This window comes from Antechinus flavipes, chromosome 4, assembly GCF_016432865.1.
Source record: "Antechinus flavipes isolate AdamAnt ecotype Samford, QLD, Australia chromosome 4, AdamAnt_v2, whole genome shotgun sequence".
Lineage (NCBI taxonomy): Eukaryota > Metazoa > Chordata > Mammalia > Dasyuromorphia > Dasyuridae > Antechinus > Antechinus flavipes.
The window spans coordinates 191394172-191411836 of record NC_067401.1 but is presented as its reverse complement, the minus strand read 5'-3'; the positions used below and the strand labels follow the sequence as shown (position 1 = coordinate 191411836).

The 17665-nt window shown below is 46.1% G+C and overlaps 2 protein-coding genes across 7 annotated transcripts; both read right to left on the bottom strand.

Annotated features, from left to right (window-relative positions):
- Positions 1-89: 89 nt before the first annotated feature.
- Positions 90-5949, bottom strand: PHF1 (PHD finger protein 1). Of its 3 annotated transcripts, none has more exons than XM_051996385.1 (15): positions 5442-5934; positions 4433-4606; positions 4223-4304; positions 4010-4105; positions 3716-3819; positions 3443-3591; positions 3160-3255; positions 2794-2862; positions 2370-2493; positions 2205-2272; positions 1938-2042; positions 1642-1828; positions 1232-1326; positions 931-1008; positions 90-733 (listed from the first exon to the last, which is right to left on the bottom strand). In XM_051996385.1, the coding sequence occupies exons 2-15, from the start codon at positions 4589-4591 to the stop codon at positions 445-447; spliced, it is 1701 nt and encodes a 566-aa protein (XP_051852345.1). In that variant the 5' UTR covers positions 4592-4606; positions 5442-5934; the 3' UTR covers positions 90-444. The 3 variants fall into 3 exon arrangements, with proteins under 3 accessions (XP_051852345.1, XP_051852344.1, XP_051852346.1); XM_051996384.1 differs by having other exon boundaries at positions 931-1011; positions 5442-5924; XM_051996386.1 differs by lacking the exon at positions 931-1008 and having other exon boundaries at positions 5442-5949.
- Positions 5950-6819: 870 nt separating this feature from the next.
- On the bottom strand, positions 6820-17343 carry KIFC1 (kinesin family member C1). 4 transcript variants are annotated; one of them, XM_051996381.1, is made up of 11 exons: positions 17256-17343; positions 10993-11127; positions 10617-10710; positions 10304-10357; positions 10018-10065; positions 9412-9806; positions 8208-8975; positions 7651-7941; positions 7485-7558; positions 7250-7325; positions 6820-6978 (listed from the first exon to the last, which is right to left on the bottom strand). In XM_051996381.1, exons 2-11 carry the CDS (start codon positions 11113-11115, stop codon positions 6934-6936), a joined length of 1968 nt encoding a protein of 655 aa, XP_051852341.1. In that variant the 5' UTR covers positions 11116-11127; positions 17256-17343; the 3' UTR covers positions 6820-6933. The 4 variants fall into 4 exon arrangements, with proteins under 4 accessions (XP_051852341.1, XP_051852342.1, XP_051852340.1 ...); XM_051996382.1 differs by lacking the exon at positions 17256-17343 and adding an exon at positions 16975-17008; XM_051996380.1 differs by lacking the exon at positions 17256-17343 and adding an exon at positions 14899-15100.
- Between the last annotated feature and the right edge of the window lie 322 nt (positions 17344-17665).

Genomic DNA, 17665 nt, shown 5'->3' with positions numbered 1-17665 from the left:
CTTTTCCTTATTTGCTATTAGTATAAAGTGAGGGTATAATAATAAGCCCCAACCCATTCCTTCCATCTTCTGTATCAATATAATTCAAGTTTCTGAAGGGGTATATATTTATCTTTATTTCCAACCATACAGAGCCTAGGATTCCCTATTCTGTTCCCTCTCCCCTTCGGGGTTAAATAACTTTTAAAAATATAAAAAAAGCTGTAACAAAATATGAGAAATGGGAAAAAGGCTGTAAGGTCAGGAATATGGAAGGGTGGTTGAGGAAGAAAGGGGCCCCTCCCCACCTGACTCCAGTCTGACTAGTAGGGAAGGATTCCTACTCCAGACCACCCCCCAGGTACATCCCAGCTGCAGGTGAGGTCAGAAGTCAGGATGTGAAAGTGCCTGTTGGATGTATGTGAATTAAGGGTCAAGGAGAGGAGGAACAAACAGCTCCTCCTTTCAGAAGATACCTCCCCCACCCCACTCTACAAGGTACTGCACTGAGCCATCTGGTCGAACCCTCCGGGCAAGCACACGGACAGGGTCTCCCCGAGACAAGTACCCAGCCCCTACCCGAGTGCCCACACTAGCTCCAGGAGATAAGCCACGACATAGAGGGGAAGGACCCTGGGGAACTGATCTTCGCGAGGGAACGGGGGAGGGATCTGGGGACGAAGATGATGTTGAGTGGGGAACACTCCTTGGGGAATCTGAAGGAAAACCAGCAACTTGAAGGTCCAAGGGTGACCTATGGGGAAAGGGTAAAAGCAGATTTATCCTACTTCAAACAGAGAATATGGTTTTTGTTACAGAAAAAAACAAACAATGAAATCATGGGCATATATATTCAGGGATTCAAGTATATAGGAAAAGAAATGGGAAGATACCCGAGAATTTGAGGGAAGGGGGAATCACAAGCACATAGGATTGGGGGGGGGTCCTCACCTGTCTGGGGGCTCTCCATCCCCAGGGGTTCCTGCAGTGCTGGCCGAGGGATGGAAGGAGGCGAACATCCGGATGGGGCTGCTGAAGTTGTGTGGGGTAGGGTCACTTGGGTAGGATGGGCTCAACCTCCCCATAGCAAAATATTCAAAGGGAAAACTAGAGCCCAAACACTGCCCTCCTCCCAATCAATATGGATAGGTGAGGAAGCTGCTGAAAGTCTCCCTCTATGGAAATGATGGGGAGTGGTATGTGCTTGGGTAAGGTTCCAGGGAGTTGTAATTGAGGAAAAGGAACAACTCACCTGGGCAGGCAGCGGGCATCCGTGGGCCGGAAATTGTAGCCACTGCTGCCCTGGTAGCTCTGGTTAGGGCTGGGAGGAGGTGGAGACACTGAAGCCTGCAAAGAAGTTGGAGGGGTAACGGTAGGGAGAGATTCTCAACCCGGTTTTTTTTTTTTTTTTTAAAATAATTTTGACATTACATTTTCAAAATAATTTTCATTGATTTCATTTGAGCCTTACAATAACCCTACTGTGAATGTGCTAGAGTTAGTATTTTACAGAAAAGGACACTGAAGGTCATAGAGGTATTAAGCCCATAGTCACATACTTAGAAAGTTATCAGAAGTCAAATCAAAATCCTGACCCAAATCTAGCACACAAGTATGCTACCTCTTTCCTAATTCCATTTTAGTGTCCCACATCCTTTTTACCTGCAGCGCCCTCCGAAGACGAGCCCGCTCCCTCTGCTCCCTGGGCTCTGGCCGATGCCGGCTCTCCTGGGATTCCCCCAATTCTTCTTCCTTCCCCTTTGGTGATTTCTTCTTCCGAGGCTCCAGTCGCTGACGCTTCCCCAGGGGGCATGAGACACCCACCCCCGGGCCCTGCCCTGAAGGGAAGCTGTAAGAGGCCTCCTTACCCCCCCAGCTCCCGCCTGAACACCGCCAGAGATATATTTTCCCCAAATAAATCCCAGAGAATGTTCCCCCTCCCTCCCTGGGCCAGTGACCTGGTATGTGCTCCATCTCCAGTAGGGGATTCCACAGGGGGAGGAGCCCGAGCATGAAGCCCAAACAGACATTTTCGTTTTTTAATCTCTTTCCCAGAGATAAACCTATATGGGGAAAATAGCAGACCAGAAAAGACATATTAGCCTGTCCCTTCCAGAGACAAAAACTTCTCTCCATTTGTAGCTAAATATCTTCTCAGCTCCAAACCTCTATCTCATTCTGTGGACTCCAGATGTACTACACCACCCCACACTGCTATCACTTACCGGTCTTTGTGGCTGTTTAGAGCAGAGAGAAGTTGGGAGGAACGCTCTCCCTTAGGAGTATCTGAGAGCTGGAGAAGGGAGCAAGTTAATAGCTATAATAAATCCTCTCCTAGCTTTTCCTCCCCCCTTTTCCCACTCAAAAACACCCTCCCCTTCCCACTTTACCTCCCCAAGGAGTAAGCTGTCCCAGTTCTCTGAAGTGAATGGCAGGATCTCACGGTCAAAGTCAAAATATTTCTTTTTACAGCAAACACTAAGGTGATAGAGGACAAGATGTGCAACATCCACCCTACAGAAAAATATAGGACCACAGTTAAGTGGTTGTGAGGAATAAATTTCACCTTCTGTGCTCAGTTTAATGCTATTATCTCCTGAGATTATCTCCAGTTTATCCAGCCTTTATCTGATTCATCCATGGTGGTTTGCATATTGCCTTCCCCTTTGGACCATAAGCTCCTTGAGGACACAGACTCTTTGTACTGGCAGCCCAGAGCCTGCAGGCCCAGAGAAATTACTTGATGAATTTGTTGACATGAAGGTTGGTAATAGACAAGGAAACCTCAAAGATTATCCCCCAGATCTAGCTCACCATCGAAGCTGAAGTCTCTTGACACTTTCAGGTCCCCCTCTGCAGACACAACACTCAAACTCGTAAAACCTGGAAATGAGTAGTGAATAAAGAAGTGGAGGAGTTAATAAAAATAGGGGAAAGAGATGGGGACAAGGGAGATAAAGTAGTTGGAAGTAAGGAAGAAAAGAGAAGATGTAGCCTGGATCAATGATAAACATTAAAGAATTAGCCCCCCTTTGTCCCTCCATTGCTTTACAACTTGCCCTGAAACTCACATGTGCTCTGTCTCCCTAGTGACTTGCAGCCGACCTGCAGTCGTGCTGGGGAGACCCAGTGCCTTTCAGCCCACATGTGCCCCATCTCCATCTGTTCCCTGCAGCTCACCTGTCCCCATATAAGAGAGGTTTGCTTAGACATTGAGTGCAGGCCTCATGAAACCATTGGAGGCAACTCCGACATTGTAGCATCTTTAGATTCCACCTGGAAGAAAATACAAAGTGAGGCCTGAAGTTATTCTACCTCCATGGCTGATCACCTGCCATATTGCTTCTGTTATTACAGCTAGGTCCCCTTCCCCAAAATCTCTTCCTAGCACCCACTTTGACTCAATGCTATTACCGCCCCTCCAGAAACCCTCCCCATTCCTTTCTTCCTTTTTCTGACTCACTCCCCAGGACCCCCGCAGTAACAGTAGCTCTGCTGCCGGTTGCTCAGATGTCCTGCATCCCAGTCCAGCCCTTTCAGCCCATACGGTAGAGACAACTTCATGCCCAGCATTGCCCGTGCATAAGGACCCTTCTTCAGGGCACCTCCCCTCTGCAGAGACAGATATATCGAGATAATTTGGTGGCACTAAAAGAGAACAGCTTGGGGATGAGGTGAGAGGTCACTATAGACAAAAGTCAGTGTTATCTACCATGGAGAGGAGTGATCCCTGTACCTTGGTGGCAATTGCAAAGACACACTGTCTGCAGACCCAAGGGGATGGGCCATCTCCTTCTCCTGGTGCTGGGGCTCTTGGAATGTGGCAATCCTGGTGATATGCTGAGGAGCAAGAAGAAGAATCATGGAGGGCTGAGGTTAAAGTATTAAGAAGAATGACTAGGGGAAAAGATTTAGGATTATAGGCATAAGAAATGGAGGAAAAAGGGAATGATGGAAAGAAAATCATAGAAATATGCTATGGAGATGTTATCCCAAAACAGATTCAGAGCGGTCAAAGGTCATTCCTTACCATGTCTACATTTCTCACAGCTGATCAACCGATTCCCAGGGACAACAGATTCAGATCGACAGACACAGCACAAGAGTTCTTCTCCAGGGAGGGCAGCTAAAGATGAAAAAACAAAGGCTTTCTGACTCTGGCCCCATTCATTATGCTTAAAATTAAGGCTTCTGGTCCCCAGTCCCTGCTTTCTTTTAGGGACCAAACTCCCTTGCATCTCACCAGGACTAATGTCTTTCCATAGAACCAGAAACTGGGAATCATCTTCAAACTGGACTAGACACACCTCTCGAGCACTATCCACCTGAGAGAAGAGAGAAAGAATGAATGCTGAGAAAGGGACAGGCTTGAAATAAATCAAGAAGATGGAAAGGAGTTAATATTGCACGAGAAAAGTGTAATTGAGGTTGAGGTCAGAAGTTTAGATTTCACCTTCTTGATAGTTCCCAGGTATAGCAGTCCATCAGTCCATCTGGCCAGAACATCTTGCCCCTCCCAAAGCCGTGGTCTGGTACCTGGGGAAGGGGCTGGGGGAGTGGTTTCCCAGGGTTGTGGGGCAGCAGATCGGCTCAGCCGGGAGGGCTGCGCCATTGCATCCTGGGGAGCCTGGCACGACAATTGGGGAAGAGTTACCTCCTCCCACCTCTAATCACCATTCCCTGTTTGGCCTCTTCAAAAGTATGCAAGTAATCAAGATTCCAGACTTCTCATTATTGTCCCCCAGTTGGACATCACAAAACTACATATTCTTCTTTTTTAGTTCCTCCAACCCAGCGACCAAGATTTAAGATTCTAGAGAGAGAATATACAGACACCTGATTTTCTAGTCTTTCATTCCCATGATTCCCAAAGGGATTGGTTCTCCCAGGCAGTTTCTCACTTGGGTGCAAGGATTTTAAGAGAATGATGAATTGGAGAAAGAGAGGCCTCCCCTCAGGCCCTTGTCCCATCCCTATATTCTAGATGGCTTAATCTCCGAATTTCTCTTGATTTGAAATGTCAGAGTTCGGACAACCTGCTTTTTCGGGGGGGGGGGGGGGGGGGAGGGTCGGTCCTCTAATGAAATTCCCTCCAATCCATTCTAAAGAATCTTCCTATTCCTAAGTCCCCCTAAAATGAGGTTCTCTAAGGCGGGGGTAGGTAGGGTAGGGTAAATAACTTCCCCGAGTACCTAGGGAGGGGGGTGTGTCCCGGTCCCAATCTCTACTCCCCGAGATAGGGCAAACCTGGAGGTAATATGAGACAACCTCCATCAGCAAGGGGGTTTCAGGATGCAGGTGATAAGAGAGGTTGGGTGGGGAAGATAAGGGGGTGGGGTGGGATGGGAGCCAAGGGGAGCCTCTTACCCCCACCTAGGACCAACGCCTCTCCCCTGGGGGGGCACCTCGGACCGGACTCCCTCTCCCCTCTCTGCCTCCCTGCCCCGCGCCCTTCTCCTTACCGGTGACAGCTGCAGCCGCCCGGGAGCTGGGGAGGGAGAAGCACTGGGGGGAACGGGAAGGGAGCCGAGGTGTCCAGGCGTCCGGAGGAGGGGGCAGACAGAGGCTGGAGGGGTCCCCAGGCCCTGCCCCTCAGCCCGGCTGTTATGGGGCGTATGACGCAGCAGTCAAAGCAGTGGCGGCGGCGGCGGCGCGGCAGCAGCAGCAGCAAGAGGAGGAGGAGGGAGGGGCAGAGGAAGGGAGGGAAAGAGGGAGGAAAACAGGGGAGGGACCGACTAGTGAGGAGGGGAGGCCTAAGAAGGAGGGAGGAGCTGGGAGGTGGGAGGCGGAAATCTCACTCTACCCTCTACGCTGCTCGGGAAGGCCAAGCGGGGTGGGGTGGAGCTGGGTGCCCGCCCATCTCTCAGGACCTGACAGCCGAGGCCGACGGGGAATCCCTCCGAGTGGCCCCGGCCCGCCCCCGGCAGCAGGGAATCCCTGCTCTGCTCCCGCCCCGGCACCGCCCCCGCCGAGACCTCGGAGCCTCGCGCCACAACCCGAAACTGTCCTGGCACCGTCCCCACCAGGCCATTCCCGCACCTTAGGGCCACCTCACTACTGCCCGTGCCCCACCCTCCTCTAATTGCCCCGAGGTCCGCCCCCTTCCCCCTCCGCTTTTGCCATCCAGCCTCTCCGACTAAGGCGCATGCGCAGATCCACCTCTCCGCTCCGAACCCTTGCGCGATATCCGCGGAGGTAGCGCGCCCCCTTCGCCCTGCCGGATCCTGGCCGTTGGGGGTCGGCGCAGTGTTCCCTTACTCAGCTCCCCTAAGTCCCCGAAGGGCGGGAGGCGCGGGGCAAAGAGGAAGGAGGAGGGCCGAGGGTAGAAGAGGAGCAGTTGGACAATTGCCAGAGTCGGGGGCGTTAACGCAGAGAAAGCCAATGAAAAGGAAGCGGGGCGGGGCCCGGGTCGTTTGAATGAGGTGCTCCAACGAGGAGCTCGCGGGCGGTCGACGGGGCTGCTTTGGGAGTCCTAACAGCCCATCCGCACCGGCTACAGCCGGACCTGCCCAAGCCAGCACACGCCGCGGAGCCACCGACGCTCCAGATTTCCTGACAAATTCCACCGGAGCCGAAGGGCGGGATGGCTTCTCCAGGCAGCTTTCCAAGACACTTCGAGGCTTTCAGCAAAGGGGAATCCCTGTCTAGACGATCGGACCCTCACCCCAGTTTTCCCGAGAAAGCTGTGGAAGACAGCAGTTTCTAGAAAGATCTTTGCTTTGTTCTCTACATCACCTTCATTTCTAAATATCCCCTACTCGGCCATCCACTTTCTGAAAAACAAGGTGGAGATGGGTGGGGGAGAAGGGCAATTTAACAAAAGTAACCAACACATGGAAGTACTGTGACAGCATGTGAGAAGATATTTATTTTGCGATTTATGATTATGCGTTAAAATACCACCTTTTATACAGACATAAAAACCAGAGACACAAGACATAAAGACTGGCCCTCTTACTTCTTGTTGGCTCGGGCAGTGCCAATGACACACTGGTTTACCTGGAAGGGGAAAAGTAGAGAAAGATGCCTCTGTCAGGCCCAGAACAATTCCTTTGGCATGGAGGCAATCGTTCTACAACTCCTTCAAAGGAAATCTGGAAGTAGGTGCTCAAGCTTGGTCAAGCCCTGGGAGAGAAAGGAGCTATGGGAAGTCCTGATGGGCAATCTGGGCAAAAATGAAGGGGCCCGCCCAGCCTTTCAAAGAGCCAATGACCCATAGGACAAAAGTCAAAATCTAACTGCCGGTGTCAGAAGTGGGAAGGGGACATACCTTGGAGGCAAATCGCAGTGAATTAAGGGATTCTGAGAAGTTTTCTTCCAATGGGGAGATATTCACAAACATCAACCTAGGTGGGGAGATGTGGGTCAGTAAGCACAAGGACAAAATTCCCAAGCCATTTATCTCTCCCTTGTCCATACCTATTAGTGTTACTCATAACCAGCCCCCAAGGCCCTTTAACAACAGTGTATCAGCTGCTGTTCCCACTAGTGCCAGACCCACTCACATTTTAGCATTGCCCCTCAGAGAATTCTGCAGGAGGTAGGTGAGCTTGCTGTTCCGGTAGGGCACATGTGACTCCTAAATTGTGGGGAAGATGGCATTAAAAGGGACAGGTCAGCATTTTCAAATTTCAGAACAAATGGTTCAGCTATAATCTCCCTGGTCCCTACCTTATTGCTCAGGGCCATGATGACAAGGCCCAGAGTAGAGAGGCTGCTGTTGATGGCCTGGGTCTCCTTTAGTCTTTCTCTATCTGCAGGGCCAGTGGACAAACCAGGGTCCAGTCTTTCACTCCCAGCCAAGTCCACTAGATTGAGAGGAGCTGTACAGTGTAAGTTCTGCCCCATGTGCTTCCCTGAAATCTGCAGCTGGAATACACTATGGCTTCGGGATGACTGTTCATTTTGTGTTGTTCGAGCTACTGCCCGATTCTGCCGGGCCAGATGAAGCAGGGACTTCACCTGATTTGGGACAGCAAGACTGTCATTGTCAACATCTGTTCAAGGGACACACATATACACTCTTTCCCCAACTCTTGATTTCTGTAGAACAAATAATCCCCTGCTCCCAATCTCTTATACCTAATTCCAACAATTTCCCATAGCCTCAAATTTTTCCTATAACCACCACCCTCTGTTGCCTCCACCCACCCCCAACTTCATTTTCCCACTTTCCAGTCTCTCTATCTCTCAATCTTATCTCCCACCTATCAGTTTCAAAGCCTTACCTCTTCTTCACAGGAAACTGGGACATATTGGGCATTGGTGACAATGAGATCCTTACTTCCAGGGCCAGCCAGTCGAATCTCACACTCACCCCCCTGGCACTTTTGAGCCCCACCCGCCCGGACTAACAGGTCCCTGATGGTTTCATTATAGATCTCCACATAGCTAGCCACAAAGGTATAGCTCCAGCCGTGGGCCTCCAGCTTCTTGGCTACTGAAAAAAGATGCCTTACAGCTCTTGGGATCAGTCCCTCAAGCTGAGGGTCTCCCCCTGGCCCTCCTTCCATTGTGAATGTCTTGCCACTGCCTGTCTGGCCATAAGCAAAAATGCACACAGGGTAACCATCCAGGGCTGATTGCACAAGCAGAGAGACTTCTTCAAACACTTCATTCTGTCTGCTGTCTGGAAGGAACACTTGATCAAAGGAGAAATCATAGCGGATAGGAGGACTTGGGAGCTTTCCTATGATGCTACACCGGTCATCAGATGGCCGAGTAAGGCTGAGTTGAGTAGAAGGCTGAGAGTCTCCATGAGGCCCAGGAGGAAAGAAGATGAGGCCAGGAGGTGGTGCAGGCTCTCCAGGCAGGACAGGGCGGACTCGGCAAAAAACCCGGATGTTACCCTTGAGCTCTTGCAGTTGATTGAGCAGATGCCGCCTCTCCATCTCAAGACAGTGCAGATTCTCTGTCCTCTCAGCCAACAAGGCTGCCTGGGCTGTGATCTCTGCCTGACTCTTGGCCAGGGCTGCCACTGATTCTTGAAGTTGTTTCTGGCATGAGATAGAGACAAAACAGAAATGTGGAGGGAAGAATTGAGACTGGCCAGTGTGATAGGGAACACAGTTACTGGTGGAAAGGGAGCCAAATGGAAATTAGAATGAGAAAGAGATGCAGAAGGAGAAATGGAAAGATGTAGGTAGAATGGAAGAAAGGAGATGATGGCAAGAGAGGAGAAAATGAAATCAAAATCAAATTGCAAGAAAACTGCATGAGGCAAGGAAAATTAATTATGCACAGAAATTTCTTGAAAGATGCAGGGTCAAAACTGAGGAGAGGAGTCCTCAGCTCTGATGAGGGCTATGGGAAAAATGTGAGGGGAGGGGGACACACATCCAAGCTACAAGCTTCAAACATCCCCAAGAAAAGAGGAAGAACTGTATACAAATGCATATAGGATGAGGCTTTGCCCACTCCAGGGTCACTCACCTCTTGTATCTCTAGCCGAGTGGTAAGGTCCTTTCGATCCTCTTGCAATTGTAACTGCTTTTCTTGCATTGATTGAATTAGGCTTTCCTGAGTATGAAGAAATTCCTCTAGCTCCTGAACCCGGGCACCCAGCTTCACCAGCTCCAACTGATCTTCCTTAGTTTGGGCCTGAGCCTCAGTCAGCTCCCTAATCAGCGATTTGTTCTCAGCCTCCAGAGTTCTGGCTTGTTGTTCAGCTGGTCCAAGCCGGCTTCTTAATTCCAAATTCTCCCTGGTTAAAACCTCAGCCTGTACCTGGCAGGCACTGAACTCCTCACGTAAGTCACACAGCTGTCCCTTCACATCCCAGGCTGGACGTTTTCCAGCTCCCTTCCTTGCTGTTGTAGATGATACTGCTGAAATTAGGAATGGGAAAAAGGAACAAGATGAGTGAAAACTCTAGCTCCATTCTCTTGTCCTTTCAATCAGTAACAAACACCATTGCCTCCTATTCCCTCCTGCTTATCCCCTTTTCAAAGGGGACAGAAATGAGTTACTATAGTAGAATACTCAGTAAATCTTCTTTTCCCAATACACATGGTATATTCCTTAATCCTAGTCACTTACCAGGTTTGGGTGCGGGGATGGTAGATATTGGCTTCCTGCTCTTCACATCTATACAAAGATAAGAAATAATATAATATTCAGTAATTAACAATGAATCTGAACCTGGTAATGATTTCCCTCATATTACAAAGAAAACTAAGATCCAGAAGTTTAAGTACCTTGCCTAAGGCATAAACTGCAGAGCTGGTATCAGGCCCAAATTCACAAGGAGCTAAATGCCTCCATTATTCTTCCCTTTCCAACTCATGCTCCTGTCCCTGAATTCTAGCTGGTGATGCCTACTCACCTGTGCTGGCAGCTGTAGTATGCCAGGGTCTAGATTTCAGGGGAGCCTTCTGGGCTGTGAGGAGGTAAAGAAGAAGATAATAGGGAGGATCCTCAGGTCAGTTTCTATGCAGTTGGAAGAGATAAGGGAGCTAGCTGAGGGCTGACTTCATGTTCTGAAGAGAAAATGTACTCAATTCCTCTCAGATTTGGTCATCTCCTTCTGCACATAAAACCTAAGACAAGATTCACTCTGGCCACATAATGACAGGAAATAGAAAAGATGAAACTTTGGATTCTTTTCTCATTCGTCAAACCTACAGATGTTTATTTACCTGTTACCTGTTTTTTTGTCCTGGGCATAGTGGCCACAGTGGGGACCTTAAGACAAGACATAGGTATAGTTGTTCCAGTTCCTCGAATCCGCTTCTGAGAAAAGAGAAAGAATAGTTTTCATGTATAACTTATATCAAATTGCTTAATGTATTATCTCAAGAAAGGGGGAATTAGGGAAGGGAAGGAAAATTTGGAACTCAGAAGTTTTACAGAATGAATGTTAAAAATTGTATTTAATTTGGGAGGCAATAAAATATATTTTTTAAAGAGAATAATTTTAGAAAAGAAATTCTTCAGCCTCTCCATTTTCTCCAACTAATCCAGGCCTCTATTCTCTCTGCCCAGACTCCCATGTTATCTATAATCCATTCTCACCTTCTCAGGTTCCAGGGCATTCTCTTTATCTAGCCTTCTCTTTCTACCAAGGCCTAGGACAGGCAGTCGAGAAGATGAGGCTTTGTCTGAAGGCATCTTCAATTCCATGCTTCCTTTTTCCATTGGTGATAACTTCTACAATAAAAAAGCCACTCAAACCTCCTGGGTACCCCACCACTCTTACATTTTTATTTCCTGTCTCACATTTTTCTTAACTGCCTCCCTGCAACTCTTTTGTTATTGGCAGCAAATGTCTACTGAAAGCTTACTACAAGAAAAATAATGTACTGGGAAATAAAAATGAGAGACACTGTCTTCTAAGAGCTTATGATCTACTTAGGGAAGTAGGACAGATATTGAAATATATTCTGATATTCTTTTCCTTTTTATAAATGTATTCTCTTTAATTCAGGTACTCTGTTCTCTGCAGATATCATAACACACACCTTCATATCCTTTAGTAAACAAATAGTATAGATAATAAGTTCTATAAGAATTCAGAAGGAAGAATCATCAAGCTTGAGAACACTTAAGGAAGACCTAAAGAAAACAAGACTTGAGTTGGGCCTTGGAGGGTATTTCAGGTAAGGTTCAAATGTAAGAGATAAAAATAAACTCCATAAAACAGAAATGGGTAAAACAGTTTGGAGTGTAGTAGCTTTAAATAAGATCGTTGAGGTATGAATCTACAGAGTTGGAATAGATTTAAGATCAAGTAGGCTAACCTAATAAATGAATAGAAATTCCCCCTACAACATCCCTACCAAGTGGTCTCTTGATCACCCATTTCAAGTAATGGGATGTATGAAAAGAAACTACCTCTGGGCAGCCTATTCTAAGGACTAAGAAAGCTTTTCAAAAATAGTTTTATTTTGTAATGTTTAATGAACATTCTTATTTTTGTTCTCTGGGGTTAAAACAAAAAAAGCCTTAATCTCTCCTGTGTGACAATCCTTCACAATTCATTAAATGGTTGTTAAATGTTCACCCCCAAATCTTTTCCTCTCCTGGTTAAACATTCCTGTTTCAACTAATCATTACATGTAATGGCCTACCATATTTTCACCATTCTTATTGCCTTTCTCTGGGTAAATCTGAATTTGTCTTACATCCCCAAATGTAGCCTCCTTAATTAGAAACCAAACTCCAAATATAGACTAATTAGGGCAGAGTACTATGTGGACGCAATGGCTTAAAAGTGCAGAAGTACATTCATGCTTGATATAAGACAAAATTTCCTAACAAATCTAATTAAATGGGCTGCCTTGGGAGATAGATTTCCTTTTATTAAAGTACCTAGAGCACTACAGGCTAGATAATAATTCTTGTTTAGGTATGGTTCGAATAGTATCTTCTCTGAAATCTCTTACACTTAAATGAATTGTTCTCAATGTTTACACATCTACTGATGCAGTCTACATCCACATTAGTCTTTTTTCCCTTGCAATAATACCCAGTAAATGTCATTGAACTGGCAGGCTGCTAAAACACCCCACCTCTTCCCAAGCAGACAGAACCAGATTATTTGCAAGGCACTGAATATAAGGCTGGAAAGTTGGGTTTTTATCCACCAGATAACGGCAATCTTTTAAAGGTTTTTGTGTAAGGCCAATATTTACCAAAGAATATTCTAATATGGCTAACTTAATAGTATCATGGATTAGAGGGAGAGAAGACTGCTAGGAACCAACTCATAATTCAGGTATAAAATAAAGGGGCTAGACTTAAAAGTTAACAGTAAGAAAACAGAAGGGAAGGAAAGCAAGAATATTTATTAAAAGACACCCCAGCACTCCCCTCCTCCCCCCTTTTTTTAAATTCAAAAATCATTCTCCGATTCCAGTTTCAGTTGTCTTCCCCCCAAAATATGTGTGTTGTGAGGGGAAAGAAAATGATCAATGAACAGAGACATTGTGCTAATTGATTTACCTATGTCTCATTTGATTGGCTCTCTTCCTCCAAAGCCCCTTTTCTAGATTTAGGGCTCATAGAGAAGGGGCCAATGAAAAACACCACAAGGCAAGATATTTTCCCATGATAATAAAAGATAAATGATCTCCAAAATATTAAGACAATCTCTTATTCCTTGATCAAAGTTAACTGGAACAAATTTGTAATCCATATATAGTTGGCTTCTCCAAACCATCCACCTTGTTTCTGGATCCAAACACCCTGCCCTCAATCTGCAGGAAGAGTTCAATACAGCCCAAATTTAAACTGAACAGTAGTGGGTTTATTTTGCATGTGTATGTAAAGTATTTTGTAGAATGATAAAATCTATATTAGAAATGATACTGTTATTAAAGGAGCTAAAGAGTTATTCTTCCCATTATAAATTCAGGATACAGTCACTACTCTCCCACTCTTCATTCCCTTTATCTTAAGTTGGAAAAGGATCTTTAAGAAACCTTGCATAAAACCATTTTCCTTTAGATTTCTGAGGGCCTCGATAAGACAATACATATCCTACTTGATGTTTGCTAGGACTTTTATTAAAAACTAAGAGGGGAACCAGATCCTAAAATCTAGAAATCATGAGTTCCAGTTGAAGTTATTTGTGGTATTTTATCTAGAGAAGAAAAGATGAGAAGCTAAGACATTTTAAAAATATATAAAAGGCTGGGGCAGGTAGGTAGCTCAGTGAATAGAGCACCAGCCCTGACGTCAGGAGGACCTGAGTTCGAATTTGACCTCAGACACTCAACACTTCCTAGCTGTGTGACCCTGGGAAAGTCACTTAACCCCAATTGCCTCAGAAAGAAAGAAAAAGAAGTAAATAAATGAAAGGCTGATTAGAGGAAGAAATATCCTGCAAAAATTAGAGAAGCAGAGTTCAGCTACTCAACAATGAAATGTGCTGCCTTAAGACATTATGGACACTATTAGAGATTTCTCCAAAAGCTGTAAAGCTGGACACCCATGTTTCCATCATGTATCAGGTAACTTATGTTCCCCACAACAGAAATGAACCCCATTTATTGAAACCTGGCTTGTCCTGTATTCAGGACACCTTGGTCCTGCTCTAGTAAGGAAATTTGTGCTAGAGCATATGTCCTAGTACCATATATATCCTCATGGTAACAGTCCCCTCTCCTCCATTCCTAGTCAGAGAGAAGGGAGCTCTAAATTAGGCGCCAGAGCCCCTAAGGGCATATCCTGATCTGGATGTTTGCCTCCGGTAAGATCTCAGGCAAGTCACTTAATTTTATCATGTCCATTAAGAGTCTAGACAAACTGAGGTTTATAGTGTGAGGTACCACCTTCAAGACCACAAAAGAGGACCTTTGATTTAGAATTGGAAAAAATCCCGGAGGCTATCTCGTCCACCTCCCTCCAACAGCAAAGAGGGCAGCCTAGTCTTGCCTGGAGCCACACGCTGGTACCAGAAAAGCGAGCCCTGGATTCACAAGGGAAACCAACAAGGATTAAGCACTACTACTTACTTACTGGCACTACTATGTGCCAGCACGGAGCTCAACACTAAAGCTACAAAGCATCCCTTCCTCCCCACTTTTTAAACTCAAAAATCATTCTCCGATTCCAGTTTCAGTTTCTTACCCCAAAAAAGGTGTGTTGTGAGGGGAAAGAAAACGATCTTTCCTTTCTACCAAGGACACAGTGTACGTGTACGCGCGCGCGCGCGCCGTGGGGAAAGCAACCCGACAGCTCCGAGACCACCTGGGACCAGACTGCCTCCTCCACACCCACTCTAGGGCCGGGTGGAGTCTCGGACACCCACCTAATCTCGGAATGTCTGGGCAAGTTGGGGAAGGAAAGAGGAAGAAAGGAGCTGGGACGTGGGAAAGGAAGGGGCAGGCGGGCTCAGGGCAGGCCCGGGGAGAGGCTGCGGCGAGCCCCAGTGGACACGGAGGCCGGAAATCGCGCGTCGCGGGTCCATTTACTCACCTGCGGCTCAGGCTCCGGTTCCATCAAGTCCCAGCGCGGAAGAAGGAAAGCACCGGAGGGGAAATAGGGTAGCAAGGTAGGGCTGCGCGGCTGGAGCGGTGAGGGTTGCCCCACCAAAAATACAGTCTGGCTTACCAAAAGTACATAACTTCCCAGTCTCGGGTACAGTAAGAGGCTCTCGGAGCCTCCAGACGCTTTTAAATTCAAATCTGCGAGTCTCCAGCCAATTAAACACCACCAACAGCTTGTGGCCAATTACAGATCCCGCCTCTACCTCTATACCAATCACTGTATGTCCCTGGCTAGTCTCCCCTCCCCCAAGAGGAAGAGAGCTCGCCCTCTCTTATTTCCTACCGAATTCTCCTGCGGATTTTCTTTCTTTTCTGCCTCCCCCCGCCTTATTAAGCTTTTTATTTTCAAAACATGTGCATAGATAGTTTGACAACCTTCACCCCTACCATAGCCTTGTGTTTCAGATTTTCTCCTCCTCCTAGATGGCAAGCAACCCAATATATGTTAAACATGTTAAAATATGTTAAATCCAATATGTACAAACATTCATACAATTCTCTCGTTGCAGAAAAAAATTCAGACCAAAAAAAGAAAGTAAATGAGTAAGAAAACAAAATACAAACGAATAATAAAGAGAATGTTATTTGTCATCCACCAGTTCCCACAGTCCTCTCTCTGGATGTAGATGGCTCTCTTCATCACAAGATCATTGGAACTGGCATCAATCATCTTATTGTTGGAAAGTCACATTCATCTTAGAATTGGTCACCGTGTAATATTGATGTTGCCATGTACAATGATCTTCTAGTTCTGCTCATTTCACTTAAAATCATGTAAGTCTCTCCAAGCCTCTCTGAAAATCACCTGCTGAGCATTTCTTCATAGAACAATAATATTCCATAACATGCATATGCCATAACTTATTCAGCCATTCTCCAATTGATGGGCATCCACTCAGTTTCCAGTTTCTTGCCACTACAAAAAGGGCTGTAACAAACATTTTTGCACATGTCCCTTTCCTTTAAGATCTCTTTGATATATAAGCCCAGTAGAAACATTGCTTATGCACAGTTTGATAACTTTTTGAGCATAGTTCCAAATTGCTCTCCAGAATAGTTGGATCCATTCACAACTCCACCAACAATGTATTAGTGTCCCAGTTTTCCCACATCCTCTCCCATATGCCTCCCTGCCTTTTCCTGCCATCTTAGCCAATCTGAGAGATGTGTAGTAGTGTTTTAAGAGTTGTCTTTATTTGCATTTCTCTGATCAATAATGATTTAGAGCACCTTCTCATATGATTAGAAATAGTGTTAATTTCTTCATCTGAAAATTGTCTGTTCATATCATTTGATTATTTATCAATTGGAGAATGGCTTGAATTCTTATAAATTTGAGTCAATTCCCTATCTATTTTAGAAATGAGGCCTTTATCAGAACCCTTAAATGTAAGGATTTCCCAATTTATTAATCCCCTTCTGCATTAGTTTTGTTTGTACAAAACCTTTTTAACTTAATATATTCAAAATTATCTATCTGGTATTCAATTATGAGGTTCTTCTTTGGACACAAATTTCCTTCTCAACAGATCTGAGAGATAAACTATCCTATGATTCTCTAATTTGCTTATATCACTCTTTATGTCTAAATCATGAACCCATTTAGATCTTATCTTGGTATGTGGTGTTAGGTGTGGGTGGAGCCCTAATTTCTTCCATACTAATTTCTAATTTTCTCAGCAGCTTTTGTCAAATAGTGAATTCTTATCCCAAAAGCTGGGGTCTTTGGGTTTGTCAAACACTAGATTGCTATAATTTTTGCCTATTTTGTCCTGTGATCCTAACCTATTCCAGGAATCGGACTTCTCTATTTCTTAGCCAGTACCAAATGGTTCAGATGATCGCTGCTTTTTTTTTTTTTTTATGAATTCCCTTGAAATTCTTGCCTTTTGTTTTTCCAGATGAATCTTGTTATTTTTTCTAGATCTGTAAAATAGTTTCTCTCTCCGCTTTTCTAGGGGACTATTTTCCATTAGGAACCACTCTTGCTCACTCTCTCTCTCACCTGCTGCCACTGTAGCTCCCTCCTCCTCCGCCCCAACCTCTGCATACTGCTCCCCCTCCCCCAGCGCAACCGCCGGCTTTGTAGTGCATGCGCACTCTTAGGAAGGCCCCGCGGGCGGGCCGAAAGCGGCCATAGAAAGGTGCGCCGCCGTCCCACCCACCCCGGGGCGGCGGGGAACGGCTCCAGCTGTCTGAGCAAAGACCAAGAAAAGCCGTGGTTTTATCATCGGGGCGGGCAGATGTGCATTTCCCAGCTCTGGGAGATCCCGAATTGACCCTTACTTGTCGGAGACCGCCGGGAATAGGGTGACATCCCAAGGTCAATGGTCCCGAGAGGCAGAAATGGAATTCTGTCCGAATCCTGATCTCGGATCGCTAGGTGCGATCCTAAAGTTGCCTTTAGTTGCAAATTAGATTCAATTACGGGAAGGCTTTGTGAGGTCACTGACTCGTAGGTTAGTAGAGCTATTCTTCATAGCCACCTAATTAATCCCAACCTTTAAATTTTCTTTTTGCCCCCAACCTTCATTTTTTAAAATAAGAGTGCAAGCAAGTCAGATACAGGTTATACACGTGCAGTCAGGTTAACATTTTCACAATGGTCATGTGGATAAAGGAGGAAAACCACAGGTCACTTCCCCCACCCCCCATCCACACCCCCATCCACACATACCCACTTGGTTATATACACA